Below are 12,582 nucleotides of genomic sequence, written 5' to 3' on the forward strand. Positions count from 1 at the left end.
GACAACGTTACTTTTGGCAAGCCAAAGTCACCAAAAGAACGACCTAGCAACATGCAAAGCTGGGACTACTTTGACTTACTCGAATTCTACCTCGACCATCACTGTGTACTCACAGACCGTGCTGTGGCTACTTTTCTTGATTTTCACACAATACAATTCATAGTTATGAGGCAGAAAAAAGGTAGTATTATCTTTGCCAATCCAAATTGATGCACATGACATGATCCTACGGTCAAAACTCAAAAGTGTAAAAGGCATGCTACCCCTTTTGAAAAATTTGTTTGGAGATGTACAAGCGAGCATGAGTTCGGTGGCAATCATGACACTTCCCTTCCATGATTGAATCTGAGAAACATAATTGCATGTTTGACCATTCCTCCAAAATATACAAACACTTACCATTTTCTATAATGTCAATCACAGCGAGCACTTCGACTATTCTATTGGGTACCTGCTACCTATCACCAGCACAGCCTGCTATCTAGCACCTTCATTACTTGGCAAAATAAATACAAGTTGCTAGTCTTAGCTACAAGGTCCGCATGCAAGTTTTTACGTGTGTACACCAACTATGCCAGGTAATGTGCCTTCAGAAATTAAAGAAGATAGAGACAGAGATTCATCAAAAGAAAGTGACAGTCAACATTACAAGCAAATCCAACTAATTACTATGGAAGAATACTCTTTATCAACGTTTATTTCCATCAACTTTCTTCTTCCACCAAATAAAACTTGAAATGCTCAACTAATATCTACCACATTGACTAAAGGTATCAGAAAGTCATTTGTTGTCATTGAATCCATGAACACCTTTAGCCGCACATCAAGCATTCATAAGATCCGTCATTTTCTTGTTCCTTCAAGGACAAAGACCCACCATGAGGGCTCTACATGCCAACAGCTTCCAGCTTCAGTATTTATGTGAGGCAAGGCTTTCTAATACAAACTCAGCTACCGCGTTTGAAGTGTTCTTTTATGAATTTTTCGGCATAAGAAGGGTACTTATCTCGAATGTACTGTCTCAGACACTTCTGGTAGGAAAAGTCTATCCATCCACCGTCTGTTCTTACGACAAAGAGACACCTTGACCGTTTGAACTGGGGATGCCGATCAACCTACAAAATAGAGGCTATTAGTCAACTCAATAACACACAATTAATCGCCAGCTACATAAGTCTCGACTCTTTACATGGTACTTAGGTTAAGAACCAGCAAACAGCTTAACAAGAAGTACTGTAATGATCAATGAGTAGGTCAACATTTTCCCTCAAATATTAAAAATAGTTTGCCCAATTTAAAATAAGTTGTAATACTCAGGAAAGCTTCAAAGACATGCTTCCTTTTCTATTAAGTGGATTATAGTTTTGCAAAGGCTGTCTACTTTGGATACAAGGGAAGGCTGTTATTCACAAAGGAAGACACTCTTCCACTTCAGTAGATCCAATAGTTCAGACTGCCCTGTCATATGCTATTTGCCGGATGGAGTGAGTAGTCAATGGACAAATATAGTTTGAGATGAGAACTCCAAACACATTAATTAACATAGAGCCCGTTTGGATTGGCTTATAAGTTGCTTATAAGCTGTTTTCAGCATTTTTGAGTGTTTGGCTGGCCAGCTTAAAGTCATTTTGTGCTTAAAATAAGCTCAAAAAAATAATTTGGCCCATTTGACTTAGCTTATCTAAAGCAGCTTATAAGCTGAAAACAGCTTATAAGCCCAAAAAAATAAGTTAGACTACCCCAACTTATTTTTTTTAGCTTATAAGCTGTTTGCAGCTTATAGGCATAAGCCCATCCAAACAGGCTCATAATTTACAATGCAGCACGATGACAAAAGGCTAAACTAACAAACTAAAAGAAGTTTTCAATCTCTACCAAGAGATTCCAGTCGCTTGAAAAGAAGCTTAATTAAAAAATATTAATAAGATCAAGCAACCAAAGTATCATCAAACTATGTGACCAACCATAATTGAGTCGAGGCCAGATCCAATTTTATCTTCAGAATGGGGATGATAAGCAAGAAGCTTGTCTACCACTATTTTCTCATCTTCTGCTGTCAGACGTTCTCCGTCCATATACCTGGGAATGAAGAGAAAAAGGATAATGACATAGCACTATAATGAAGTCTTTGCAGAATGCAGACAAGAAAGATACAGATTTACATAATCTTATAGAAGATTAAGTGCAAAAATTTCCTTCAAGAAGACAGAAACCTAAAAAAATATAAAAAGGAAAAAAGAAAACCAGTCCATACCTATGTAACTATATTGTGAATTTATAGACATTTTAAAGAAAGCAACTTTGGCAGAAAATTTCCAGGTAATACCAACATGTTCCATAACAATGATATTTCTATTTTTGGAGAGAACATCTATCTTCAACTTGGCACTAACCACAAAAAAACATGTTCGGCAGATTACCCAACACAAAGTTTTGATGAAAAACAACAAAACAAAAAAAAATCTAGGCCAGGAGGATAACAAATCAAATGAGCTATCAACAAATGAAGTCCTATTTATTTATGTTTTTAATGAATCAGTTCAACTGTTGTATTTTGAACTGAAACTCAACTAAAGTGTACAATAGTGGCAGAGTGAAGCAAGTTATCACTGAGGAAGAAGGATTATTCAGTTATAGTAAGCTAAATAGCGCTTTCTATAGTAGTTACTACCGAAAAAGGTAAATTGATAATGACTAAAGAGTGCTTATTGAAATGCTATTCTTGAAAATTCTACTCTTCCCAATTAAGTCTTCAGACTTATTTAAACCATTATTTTCTATCGCTATACACCAGAAAGTAAAGAAGAAACATCAAACCTTGGCGTAGGAAGTCACACAATACAAAAGAAACACAACGAGAAGCCAATTTAAAGAAAGTTACTTTTTCTTGTACCAGTTGCAAGTGTAGGATTTTACCTCAAAGCTTTATGACGTTATTTCAATAAATTTGCGGTTTAGGAGTACTTCTTTCTAATTTCCATGCTTTCTATAGCAAGCTAAATCCTGAAAGACGGCTGAAACCTATTCCTTTTCTCAGTATTGGATATTGGAATGTTCTTTAGTGCATGAGAAATCTCATAGTTTACTGCTCTGTTACGTTGAATAATCATCAAAGGATGCGATCAAAATCTAAGAGTTCAACTCGCAGACGTAGAACCTCGTCAAATTTGTTGACTCGCCGAGTTCGGTGATCCTGTTCAAGTATTAATGAAAATGTGCAACAGTTTGAAGTACAGGCTATATAAGAAGAATGGAGAGGGAGTGAGAAGAAAGAGCATTTGCGTCTTTCTTAATTAGAAAAAGGAATGAGAGAGCAAGCTGGTTGAGTATATTTGTGGAGATGCCTGCTTTGTACAAAAATAGCCTACCTATAATACATAATCAATTACTAGACAGATTGGTAGCCCGACTTGTATGTAATGAAAATATAGATCAAGGCAAATTCACTCCTTTTTTTTTTTCCTGTTCAAAAAAGGAGTTAGTTACCTAGCTGGGGAATTTGCCCTGATCTGTATTTTCATTACGTACAAGTCGGGCTGCCAATCTGTCTAGTAATTGATTATGTATTATAGGTAGGCTATTTTTGTACAACGCAGGCATCTTCACAAATATACTCAACCAGCTTGCTCTCTCATCCATCCTATGTACCTATGCTTCTATTTGCTTCATAAGTTGCAATATTTTCAGAAACTTTTAAGTTCAAAATAATTTGTAATTTTCTCCTCAGGCAGGTTTTGTAAACTAAGTGAATACCATCAGGAAAAGAATTTTTCTCACATGATTCCTGGATCTTGAAGTTAACAATAAAGTGCAAAATATCGTCAAATCAAAACTCATATACTTTTGCTCTTCTTTTGAGCCTCATCTCTCATATACATGACCCATGATGATCTAGCAACTATAGCATCCAAATATCCTTGCATGCCACAGGACAAATCTAAGAATCTTGGTTTGTTCATTTCCTTGTGAATACTAGATTCCCTTATGGAAAGAGTTGCTACATCGATCCTACATTTTCCTTGACGTGTCCGTGTTACACAGGTGGTATAATGGATGTAGGTCTTTCATGCGGATTCTTCAAAGTACCCTAAACCGTTAACAAACTTGCATACATTTAACCATCAGCTGCATCCATGTAGCATGACAAAGGAGTATTTTCTTGAATGAGGAACTTGAGTAAGACGTAACAATGATAATCCTATAGCTCAATTCAGACCTAATATGAAATTGACTGAAAGGGTCAGAAAAATATGGTAAGTTGTAGAGAAAAGATGGATCGTAGAAAATATTACGTCTCACGCATAGCAAGAGAAGCTGTAGTCAAAGAAAAAAGAGGAGCCTGGTTTAAGCCTGGTTGACATCATTCTAATTTTGTGAAAATAAGTTGCCGAAGGACGAAATGAAAGAGTAAGAGTATATTCTATCCACCTAGACTGTCCGAGAACAACCTGAATAAGAGAGGTTACACAAGGAATCTAAGTCAAAAACACACTTTTACCTATTAAGTACAAAATGAAAGCTTGGAGTGCTATTAAGCTCTGGTAGCACCCTTATGCCTCAAGAATGACAACTAAACCATAAGATAATTATTAATTACTCAAACCCGATGACAAATCTAGCAGCAAGGATACTGAGAAACTCTTCTAAGACTAGTTGGAATTATAAGATCATAAAAAACTAAAACATGCTAGACTTCCAAACAACAACATATCCAGTGTAATCCCACAGTGGGGTCTGGGGAGGCTAGGATACCTTTTGTGGGGCAGAGAGGCTGCTTCAAACAACCTTTAAAATTAATACTATAAGTGGTCGTTTGGTTTAAGGTATAACATGGATTATACCGGTACTAATTTTTATACCACGTTTGGTATAAGGTATAGATTTATCCCGGGATTATTTTATACCTTGTACCAAACGTGGTATAAAAATTAGTGCTGGAATAACTCAACTTATACCTTCTTAACCCACTTATACTGGTATTATTTTATACCATCTTTCAGATGGTATAAAATAATACCAACAGATGGTATAAATTAGTCCCGGGATTGTAATCCCGGGACTATTTTGACCTCAAACCAAACGACCACTAAGAGACAAGAAGTAAACTTGTCCATCATATTACACCTAAATTGCCTGTTAGAGATCCTTTTTTTTTTTTTTTTTTTTTTTTTTTTGAGAATGGTAACAGTCCGTCAGAGATAGTTATTTATCAGAACATCTTATAGAGATATTACACCTAAACTTTTTTCTTTTGATTGGTAAAAGCATTCTATCAAAGAGCAGCAAACTGCTCAAAATGTCTAGCATGCCCTCTGTGAGGTATATCCCTAAACGTGCTCATCATCTCTAAGAGTTATATTCTTCTTTGTTTTAAAAAAACAAAAATATTTAAGAGAGTTACATCTATCTTAATTCACGCTGTTCATATTAAATTAAATCTATCTATACAGAAGCATTTTTCTTCTTTGTCCAATTTCATTCCACATCAACAATCACCATTCGCGTGCCCTGCTCATTATGTAACCATTATTGGACCAACACTATCATTAAGAACTCCACATCAGAGTTTGGTGAGTTTCAACTGTATCATGACTCAGGGACTTCAGACATTTTTTTTTTAATCATCGTGGTGTCCGTGTCAACTTGCGCACCTCGACTAATTTCACAGGATAACTTCTACCTCACACCAGCACAGGTACGGAGTAACTTTGTTCACCAAGGCTTGGGAAAAATGGAAAGAAACCGGTTAGTGCTTTTACTTCCGCTGAGAATTGAACCTAAGACCTCATGGTTTTCAACCACTTCATTTACCACTAGGCCAAACGCTTGGGTGTAAAGGTGACTTTAGACATGTTAACCATATTCCTCTCAGCGGGGTACTATGCGTAGGTCGCTCATTTCCCAATATGACCAACAATAGACATATTTACCTTAACTCTGAATTTGCTGGGTATGAAATTTTAAGATATGAGGCAAAACACATTGAGACAGGCATGAGATGAATGGCGAGTTTATGCCACAACACATGGGGGCCTTAGGCCAATTATGTCCTTCCCTGAGCCCCTAATTTTTATTTACCCCTTCCAAATCTTGAACTGAAAGACTATACAATAAAACTGTTGGCTGAAAATAACTTATTCTGATTATCAGCCGACATTGTACATACACTATCCATTCAGCTGGTATCAAGAGACATAATTACATTAATTTGTCATCTGGAGGAAATGGGACTATAGATCACAAGTACGACTTACCAGCCATGACGTAGGATGCATGTGTGCAAAATACACACTTTTTTACATCAACTTTGAACAAAAATTTGTTAATGTTTGTAATCAGATATACTTAGTTTTTTCTTGTGAACGGAATAGATGCTTGTGTTTTTTCTTGAACAGAAAGTTGTTGATTGCTTATTGTCTCGCCATTGTTTTTGGGAGATTCTGAAGCCAGTGTCTACACATTCATCTATCCAATTAACATGGCAAGGAATTACAGGTGAATTTGTCTAAGCTTTTGTGACTCTTTGGGTGTTAAAACAACTTACTGGCTGGCCCAATCTTAGACCGCCTGTAAGCTATATCAAACTCAATACGGACGCAGCAGTCCCTCACAGGAAGCATGGGTATGGTGGTGTCTTTCGCGACTCCAGTGGACACTGGCTCTTGGGGTACTCAGGCAACATCCAACAGGCCACCAGTTCCAATATGGAACTATATGGCCTCTTACGAGGACTGCAGCTGGCTCTATAGCGCCAACCCACGCCTTTACTTATCAGCTTTGACGCACAGGAAGTCGTTTCATTAGTAAAATCAACGGCAACACATACTAACAGTTTGTTAAATGACTGCAGGTACATATGCACCAGCTGGCTGATCCAGACATCTCTCATTCATACAGGGAGACCAACTATGTAGCAGATAGTCTAGCAAATTACAGCTGCCAACTGCAAACACGCAACACCATCCACTTTTTTGAAGAACCATCCGACTTCATCATTCCACTGCTACAAGCAGATGCGGATGGCAGAATAGCTTATCATAGTATCTGTTATAAACCTAGTGAGCCCACCCCACAAAACCAAACACCCTGTTGTTATCACACTATCACAGTCAGATTCCTAGTAGTAGTTCCCAACCTAGTTTATGTGGTGATGTACTAGATGTAAGCCCTCCTCTTGGGGGCTCTGGTAGTAATGCACCTAATAGTAGTAGAAGTAGCTATGTATGTAATCTAACTGCGCCCACCAGCACAGTCCTCCCTGTATGAGTTTTCTTATGTTATTAATAAAATATCTTCAGTACCCAAAAAAAAAAAAAAAAAAAACTTAGGCACCTCAAGCTGAAATTCACATAGACTTCTGCTCTTCTTCCTTTGCTGTTTTTTCTTCTATCCACATACCCCCCTTCCTATTTACAGATCAGCTGCATTTTGACTTGTACATTTTAATCATCAAAGACTCGAAGGATAATACTTTTTCAGGGCGGCTGAAGGGTAAGGCAAATAAAGACATTGCCTTAGTCTCCCAACTATTAGAAGCCCCAAAAATACTATGTACTATTTTATTATATACATACTCTCATCAGTCCATATCATTTGGTGCTTTTGCCTTTGGCACACCCCTTAAGAAACTACTCTACTCCCTTGGTCCATATTTTGTGGTGCTGTACCTTTTCATTTATTTTACATAATCAAGAAGGTAATAATTTTATCTTTTCAAATATACACATTCCAAAGAAGTCTTTCTCAATTACAATTTCCAATGAGTATATTAAATAGGATTTACTATTTCTTCAAAGGCATTTGATATGATTATGCCATATTACTTTCACTTAGAAAGATGCCATAATATTATGTCATACAACTCAAATCCCTATGCTTTTTATGCTTATCAATTTAAAAAGATGAAAATCTAATTAAGGGTGATTTTTTTATTAGTTGCTAGAAGTACTCCCTCGGGTCCATATTATTTGTTGTTTTTGCCTTTTGACACACCCCTTAAGAAAATACTTACTCCTGGACACAGAGAAATTTTTTGACTAAGGGCATCCTACGCTAGCAGGGTCCATAGAAAGGCCACACCCAAGGAGTGTGATGTAGATAGCCTGCCTTAATGCAAGCACTAGTGGATGCTTCCAAGGCTTGAACCCGCGACCTATAGGTCACACACAAACAACTTTACCGTTGCTCCAAGGCTCCCCATCAACAATTTTAACAAATTACCCTTAATTAAATTTGCATCTTTCTAAGTTGATAAGTATAAAGAGCATAGGGATTTGAGGTGTCATAATATTATGTGCACCTTTCTAAATTCTAAGTGAAAGTAATATGACATAATATTATGTGCATATCAAATGCCTTTGAAGAAATAGTAAGTGTAACTATTTAATGTACTCAAAGGAAATTGTAATTGAAATAGTTCTTTAGAATGGGTAAATAAGGGTAGATTTGATAGAAAGAAAAAAATACCTTCTTGATTATGTAAATCACCGCTTATTTTGAACCAAAATGAAAAGGTAAAACATCAAATAATGTGGATCGAAGGGAGTATTTTTTTTATTTTTATTTTTTTTGCAATAAAATGATTTCATTACCAAGTGAAAACAGTTACAACGCAAATAACCTGAGGTTGGACATTGTCCCAACCTTCAGGATGTTCTTATGCTCATCTATGACTTACTACCCTATGGATACCAATTCAGCTGCTGAAACACACTTGCTAGTCTAGGAAATTTTTGACCTCTAAAGACAATTTCTTGCACCAGGTGCCCGATAAGGATCGAAGGGAGTATAATTTATATAATTATTATCAATAAAAGATTTCAAAAGTTTAACGTTATTTTTAATTTGGTTGAGGTTGTATAGATGCGTGAGTAAATAACGGCAAACTTTTTCTCTCATTAAATTAAGCAATGTATTTACCTTCCTCTCCAATTCTATTTCTCCTCCGTTATGTTCACTCATTTCTTTTGCATGTTTTTGACAATTTCACTTTCTAATTTCAACTTGGTTTCTCTGAATCAGCTATTTCATTTTGTCATGCTTGGTTCATACATCAGAAAACAAACTTTCGTGTCTCATCTTTTCTAATCGAGAAATTCCTGAGGGCAAGTGGCACAAGGTTTGAAACTCGGTGTCTCCACTAAAATACCATATTTTTATCTACGATAGAGTTCGAAAAGGTGACTTGCGCCGAACTTACATGCCACACATTGCGCTCTTACCACTAGATGAAAGTTCTAACTGTATCCCTTTTTTTTTTTTTTTTGATGAAGTAAATGATTTCATTGCAGGCATCAAGCAGATGCATAGTAGTTACAAAAGTAGAATAGCAAAAGGGCCAGCTCTCCTTTATATAGCTAGTTAAGGGACAGGGTTCTATCTGTATCTTTTGTGTCTCCTTATTGTGTGAATTTTACGAATAAGTTAATGACCTTTTAGTATATTTGTCTTTAGGCGACCAACTTCATTGAGCAACCCCTGTAATTTTCCAACCTCTAAAGCCATAGGATAGACTAAAAAAAATAGACTTGAGAAAAAGCGATAATATCTTGTTGCCCTCCCTTATGAGAGTGCCTCTCACTGTTTTAACGAATTGTTCGATCTCTCTTAGTTGGCTCATAATTTCTATAGGAAAATGAATCAAGTCACACCCTTGTATCACATACTCAACTAAATATTACAGGGTTCCATTTTCACAAACACAAAGCAGGCATGAAGTCACATTCAACCAACAACAAGCTAAAATGAGTAAATTATGACTAAATAGCCTGATAAACTACTAGGAAAAACAATTCGCTCCTAGTATTTGATAGTTAATGAGTTTAACATATTAAATTGGCATGCATATACAACAACAACAACAACATACCCTGTATAATCCCACCAGGTGGGGTCCGTGTAGGGTAGAGTGTACACAGACCTTACCCGGAGGCTGTTTCTGATAGACCCTCAGCTCAAGAGAAGGTGCAAAGACAACAATAATAATAGCAACATATAATAAGATAAATGAAGTGCAAGAAACAATCAAGTTGTATTAGAGATCGAAAAAACAAGCGAATGCACAAAGATAATAATACTCCTAGTACGGCAAGCAACGTATGCATATAAGATATTGTAAAAAAAAAAAGTTACTACGTAAACATAATGATTAAAAATGGTATGAATCAAATTTTGAGACGCCCAAAAATGAAAAGAATACCAAGCAAATTCAGAGAGCAGAATTAATTGTAAAATAGTAAAGAAGAAGACAGACCTATCAGAGTGGATAATTTCCTTAGCCAGGAAAATAACGGGTTCAATATCTTTGAGTATCTGAGTTTCTTGGTCTTTCCATTTTCTGTAATCCGGATCAGGCCATATCGGGTACTTGGGCGGGTCTTTAGCGGTTAACGCGGCAGTAGTCGGGTCCCTATCTGACCCGGCTTCATCGAACGGCTGAGCTGACTCGGAAGCAGTTGAAAAGAGCCGACTCGGAGAAACTAAAAGGGAGCTAGGATAGTGGAGGCGTTGATATTTACAGAAGCGAATGCGGCAAAAAGGTAAACCTCTGAGGAGTAGCGGAGCAGCCATTGTTACACTAGTACTGCACCCCTTCCCCTTGGATTCTCTCTTGACTCTTCAAGGGTTAAAACTTAGTAGGCGTTTGGCCCCGACATACTAAAAACTAATTCACTTTTTTTTTTTTATTAAGTTAGAGATGTGTTTGGCTATAATTTTTTGACGAAATATAATTTAAAAAAGAAAATTTGAATTTTTGATATTTCGAAATACAATTTAAAGTTATATTGAAAATATTTATGGCCAAATGCCCAAAGGAAAAAAAAAGTGGAAAAAAAAAATCGGAAAAAAGTGAAAAAATTTTATGGCCAAACGGCACCTAATTTTTGTCATCAAAATAGGTGGATGTGTTAATGATAATTGCTACAAACTCCATCTCAATTTATGCAACACTATCATTTTTTTTTAGGGATTGTTTTGATTGTTGGTAGAGGTGTACATGGATCGAATTGGTTCGGATTTTTCAAATACCAAACCAAACTAAATGTGTCGGGTTTTTTAATTTATAAATCAAACCAAATCAATAAAATTCGAATTTTTCAACTTCAGATTTTCTCGGGTTATTTAATTTTTTCGGGTTTTTCTTCATACAAAACATATGACTTTTACTTCAAATATTTCTTTAGTCCTAACAAAATACAACTATATAACTAAGGTGTTTCTTAAAAAAAAATAACACAAAATGTGAAATGGATGATGATATCGTATTAAAATATTTAACAAAAAAAAAATCGGTTAAAATAAATATTGCTAATTAATAAGCCATAAAGAAAATGACTTTAATCTAAATACTAAGTTATGCTAAAATAAGTACTGCCAATAAGTATTAATTACATGACAAAGAAAAAAATTAAGCTATGTATGTTTACGCTCTAAACCAATTATGCAAAACTAAATAATAGATATTCAACATTAATGTCATTTCTAGTGTTAGAATTGAAATTTCTTTTGTTAGCATTAGTGTTGAGTTGGTTTTTATTTGGACTTTATTTGAGTTACTAACATCCATAGGATATAAAACTTATTGGCATTCAAAATTCTAAGTTCAAGCTAAAAATAATATGATAGAAGACAAAAAAAACTATGAAAATATTTAAGAAATATTTATAAATTACATTACAAATAAATATTTTTATGTATAAAATATTTTAAAAATCGAATACACGTAATGTTGGGTTAGTTTGGTTCAGCTTGACTTTTTTTAGCTAAAACCAACCCAAACCAATTATGGTCGGATTTTTTTTTCAACACCAAACTAAGTCAAACAAAACAACTAGTCGGATTTTTTTCTCGGTTTGACTCGGTGTATCGGTTTGATGCGGTTTGTCGGTTTGCTTTGTACACCCCTAATTATTGGTTAAGAGCTAAGTTATTCATGTATTAAATCATGTATAAGTAATATCGTGTTTGGTAGTATTCTTTTCAACACAACTAATATGGTGTTTGATTTGTAATTTAAAAACCCGCATAACCAATACATATATATAAGGTATGAGGGAATCAATGTATTATTTTATGATAGAAGAAAGAGTAAATTCCCTAAAAGGTCACCCACGTATTGAAAATTATCTACAAATATGACTTTTGCTAGAATATCATCCAACTATCACGATTTTCCTCAAAATATACTAAACACACAAAACTCTCCTTCTCTCCTAGTTGGCATGCAATATCACATACGAGTGATTTTTTTTTTAATAATACATTAATTCAACTCATCAAATCTATTTAACTCAACCCAACCCAAACCTATTTAACCAATCAACTCATGTCGTGTATAGGGATGTCAACAGGGCTGGGCGAGTTTGATCTTATATGGTGCAGGTTTGACCTTTATGTGGGTGCGGCGGGGGGGGGGGGGGGGGGCGGGTTAGAAACAATTTTCTTGAAAATTTAATGCGGGGCGGGGCGGGTTGGAAAATTCAAAGTCTAATTAAATTATATTAGACCCAGTTCTTTTGAACTAAACCAAAACCACATTTAGTTGTTACTTGTTAGTTGTTACTGAAGTTGTATACTTAAATT

The 12,582-nt window shown here is 35.6% G+C and overlaps 1 protein-coding gene across 1 annotated transcript; it reads right to left on the reverse strand.

Annotated features, from left to right (window-relative positions):
- Positions 1–572: 572 nt before the first annotated feature.
- On the reverse strand, positions 573–10,639 carry LOC132627820 (protein DCL, chloroplastic). The gene is made up of 3 exons (XM_060343406.1): positions 10,253–10,639; positions 1,965–2,079; positions 573–1,115 (listed from the first exon to the last, which is right to left on the reverse strand). The coding sequence occupies exons 1-3, from the start codon at positions 10,567–10,569 to the stop codon at positions 948–950; spliced, it is 600 nt and encodes a 199-aa protein (XP_060199389.1). The 5' UTR covers positions 10,570–10,639; the 3' UTR covers positions 573–947.
- Positions 10,640–12,582: the final 1,943 nt, after the last annotated feature.

This window comes from Lycium barbarum, chromosome 2 (assembly GCF_019175385.1).
Source record: "Lycium barbarum isolate Lr01 chromosome 2, ASM1917538v2, whole genome shotgun sequence".
Taxonomy (NCBI): Eukaryota; Viridiplantae; Streptophyta; class Magnoliopsida; order Solanales; family Solanaceae; genus Lycium; species Lycium barbarum.

Coding starts and splice junctions, on each gene's coding strand:
- LOC132627820 (XM_060343406.1), bottom strand. CDS start 10,569: ATGGCTGCTCCGCTACTCCTCAGAGGTTTACCTTTTTGCCGCATTCGC. Junction 2,080..10,252: donor GAAATTATCCACTCTGATAG/GTCTGTCTTCTT, acceptor CTTCATTCCCAG/GTATATGGACGGAGAACGTC. Junction 1,116..1,964: donor CTGGCCTCGACTCAATTATG/GTTGGTCACATA, acceptor TCTATTTTGTAG/GTTGATCGGCATCCCCAGTT.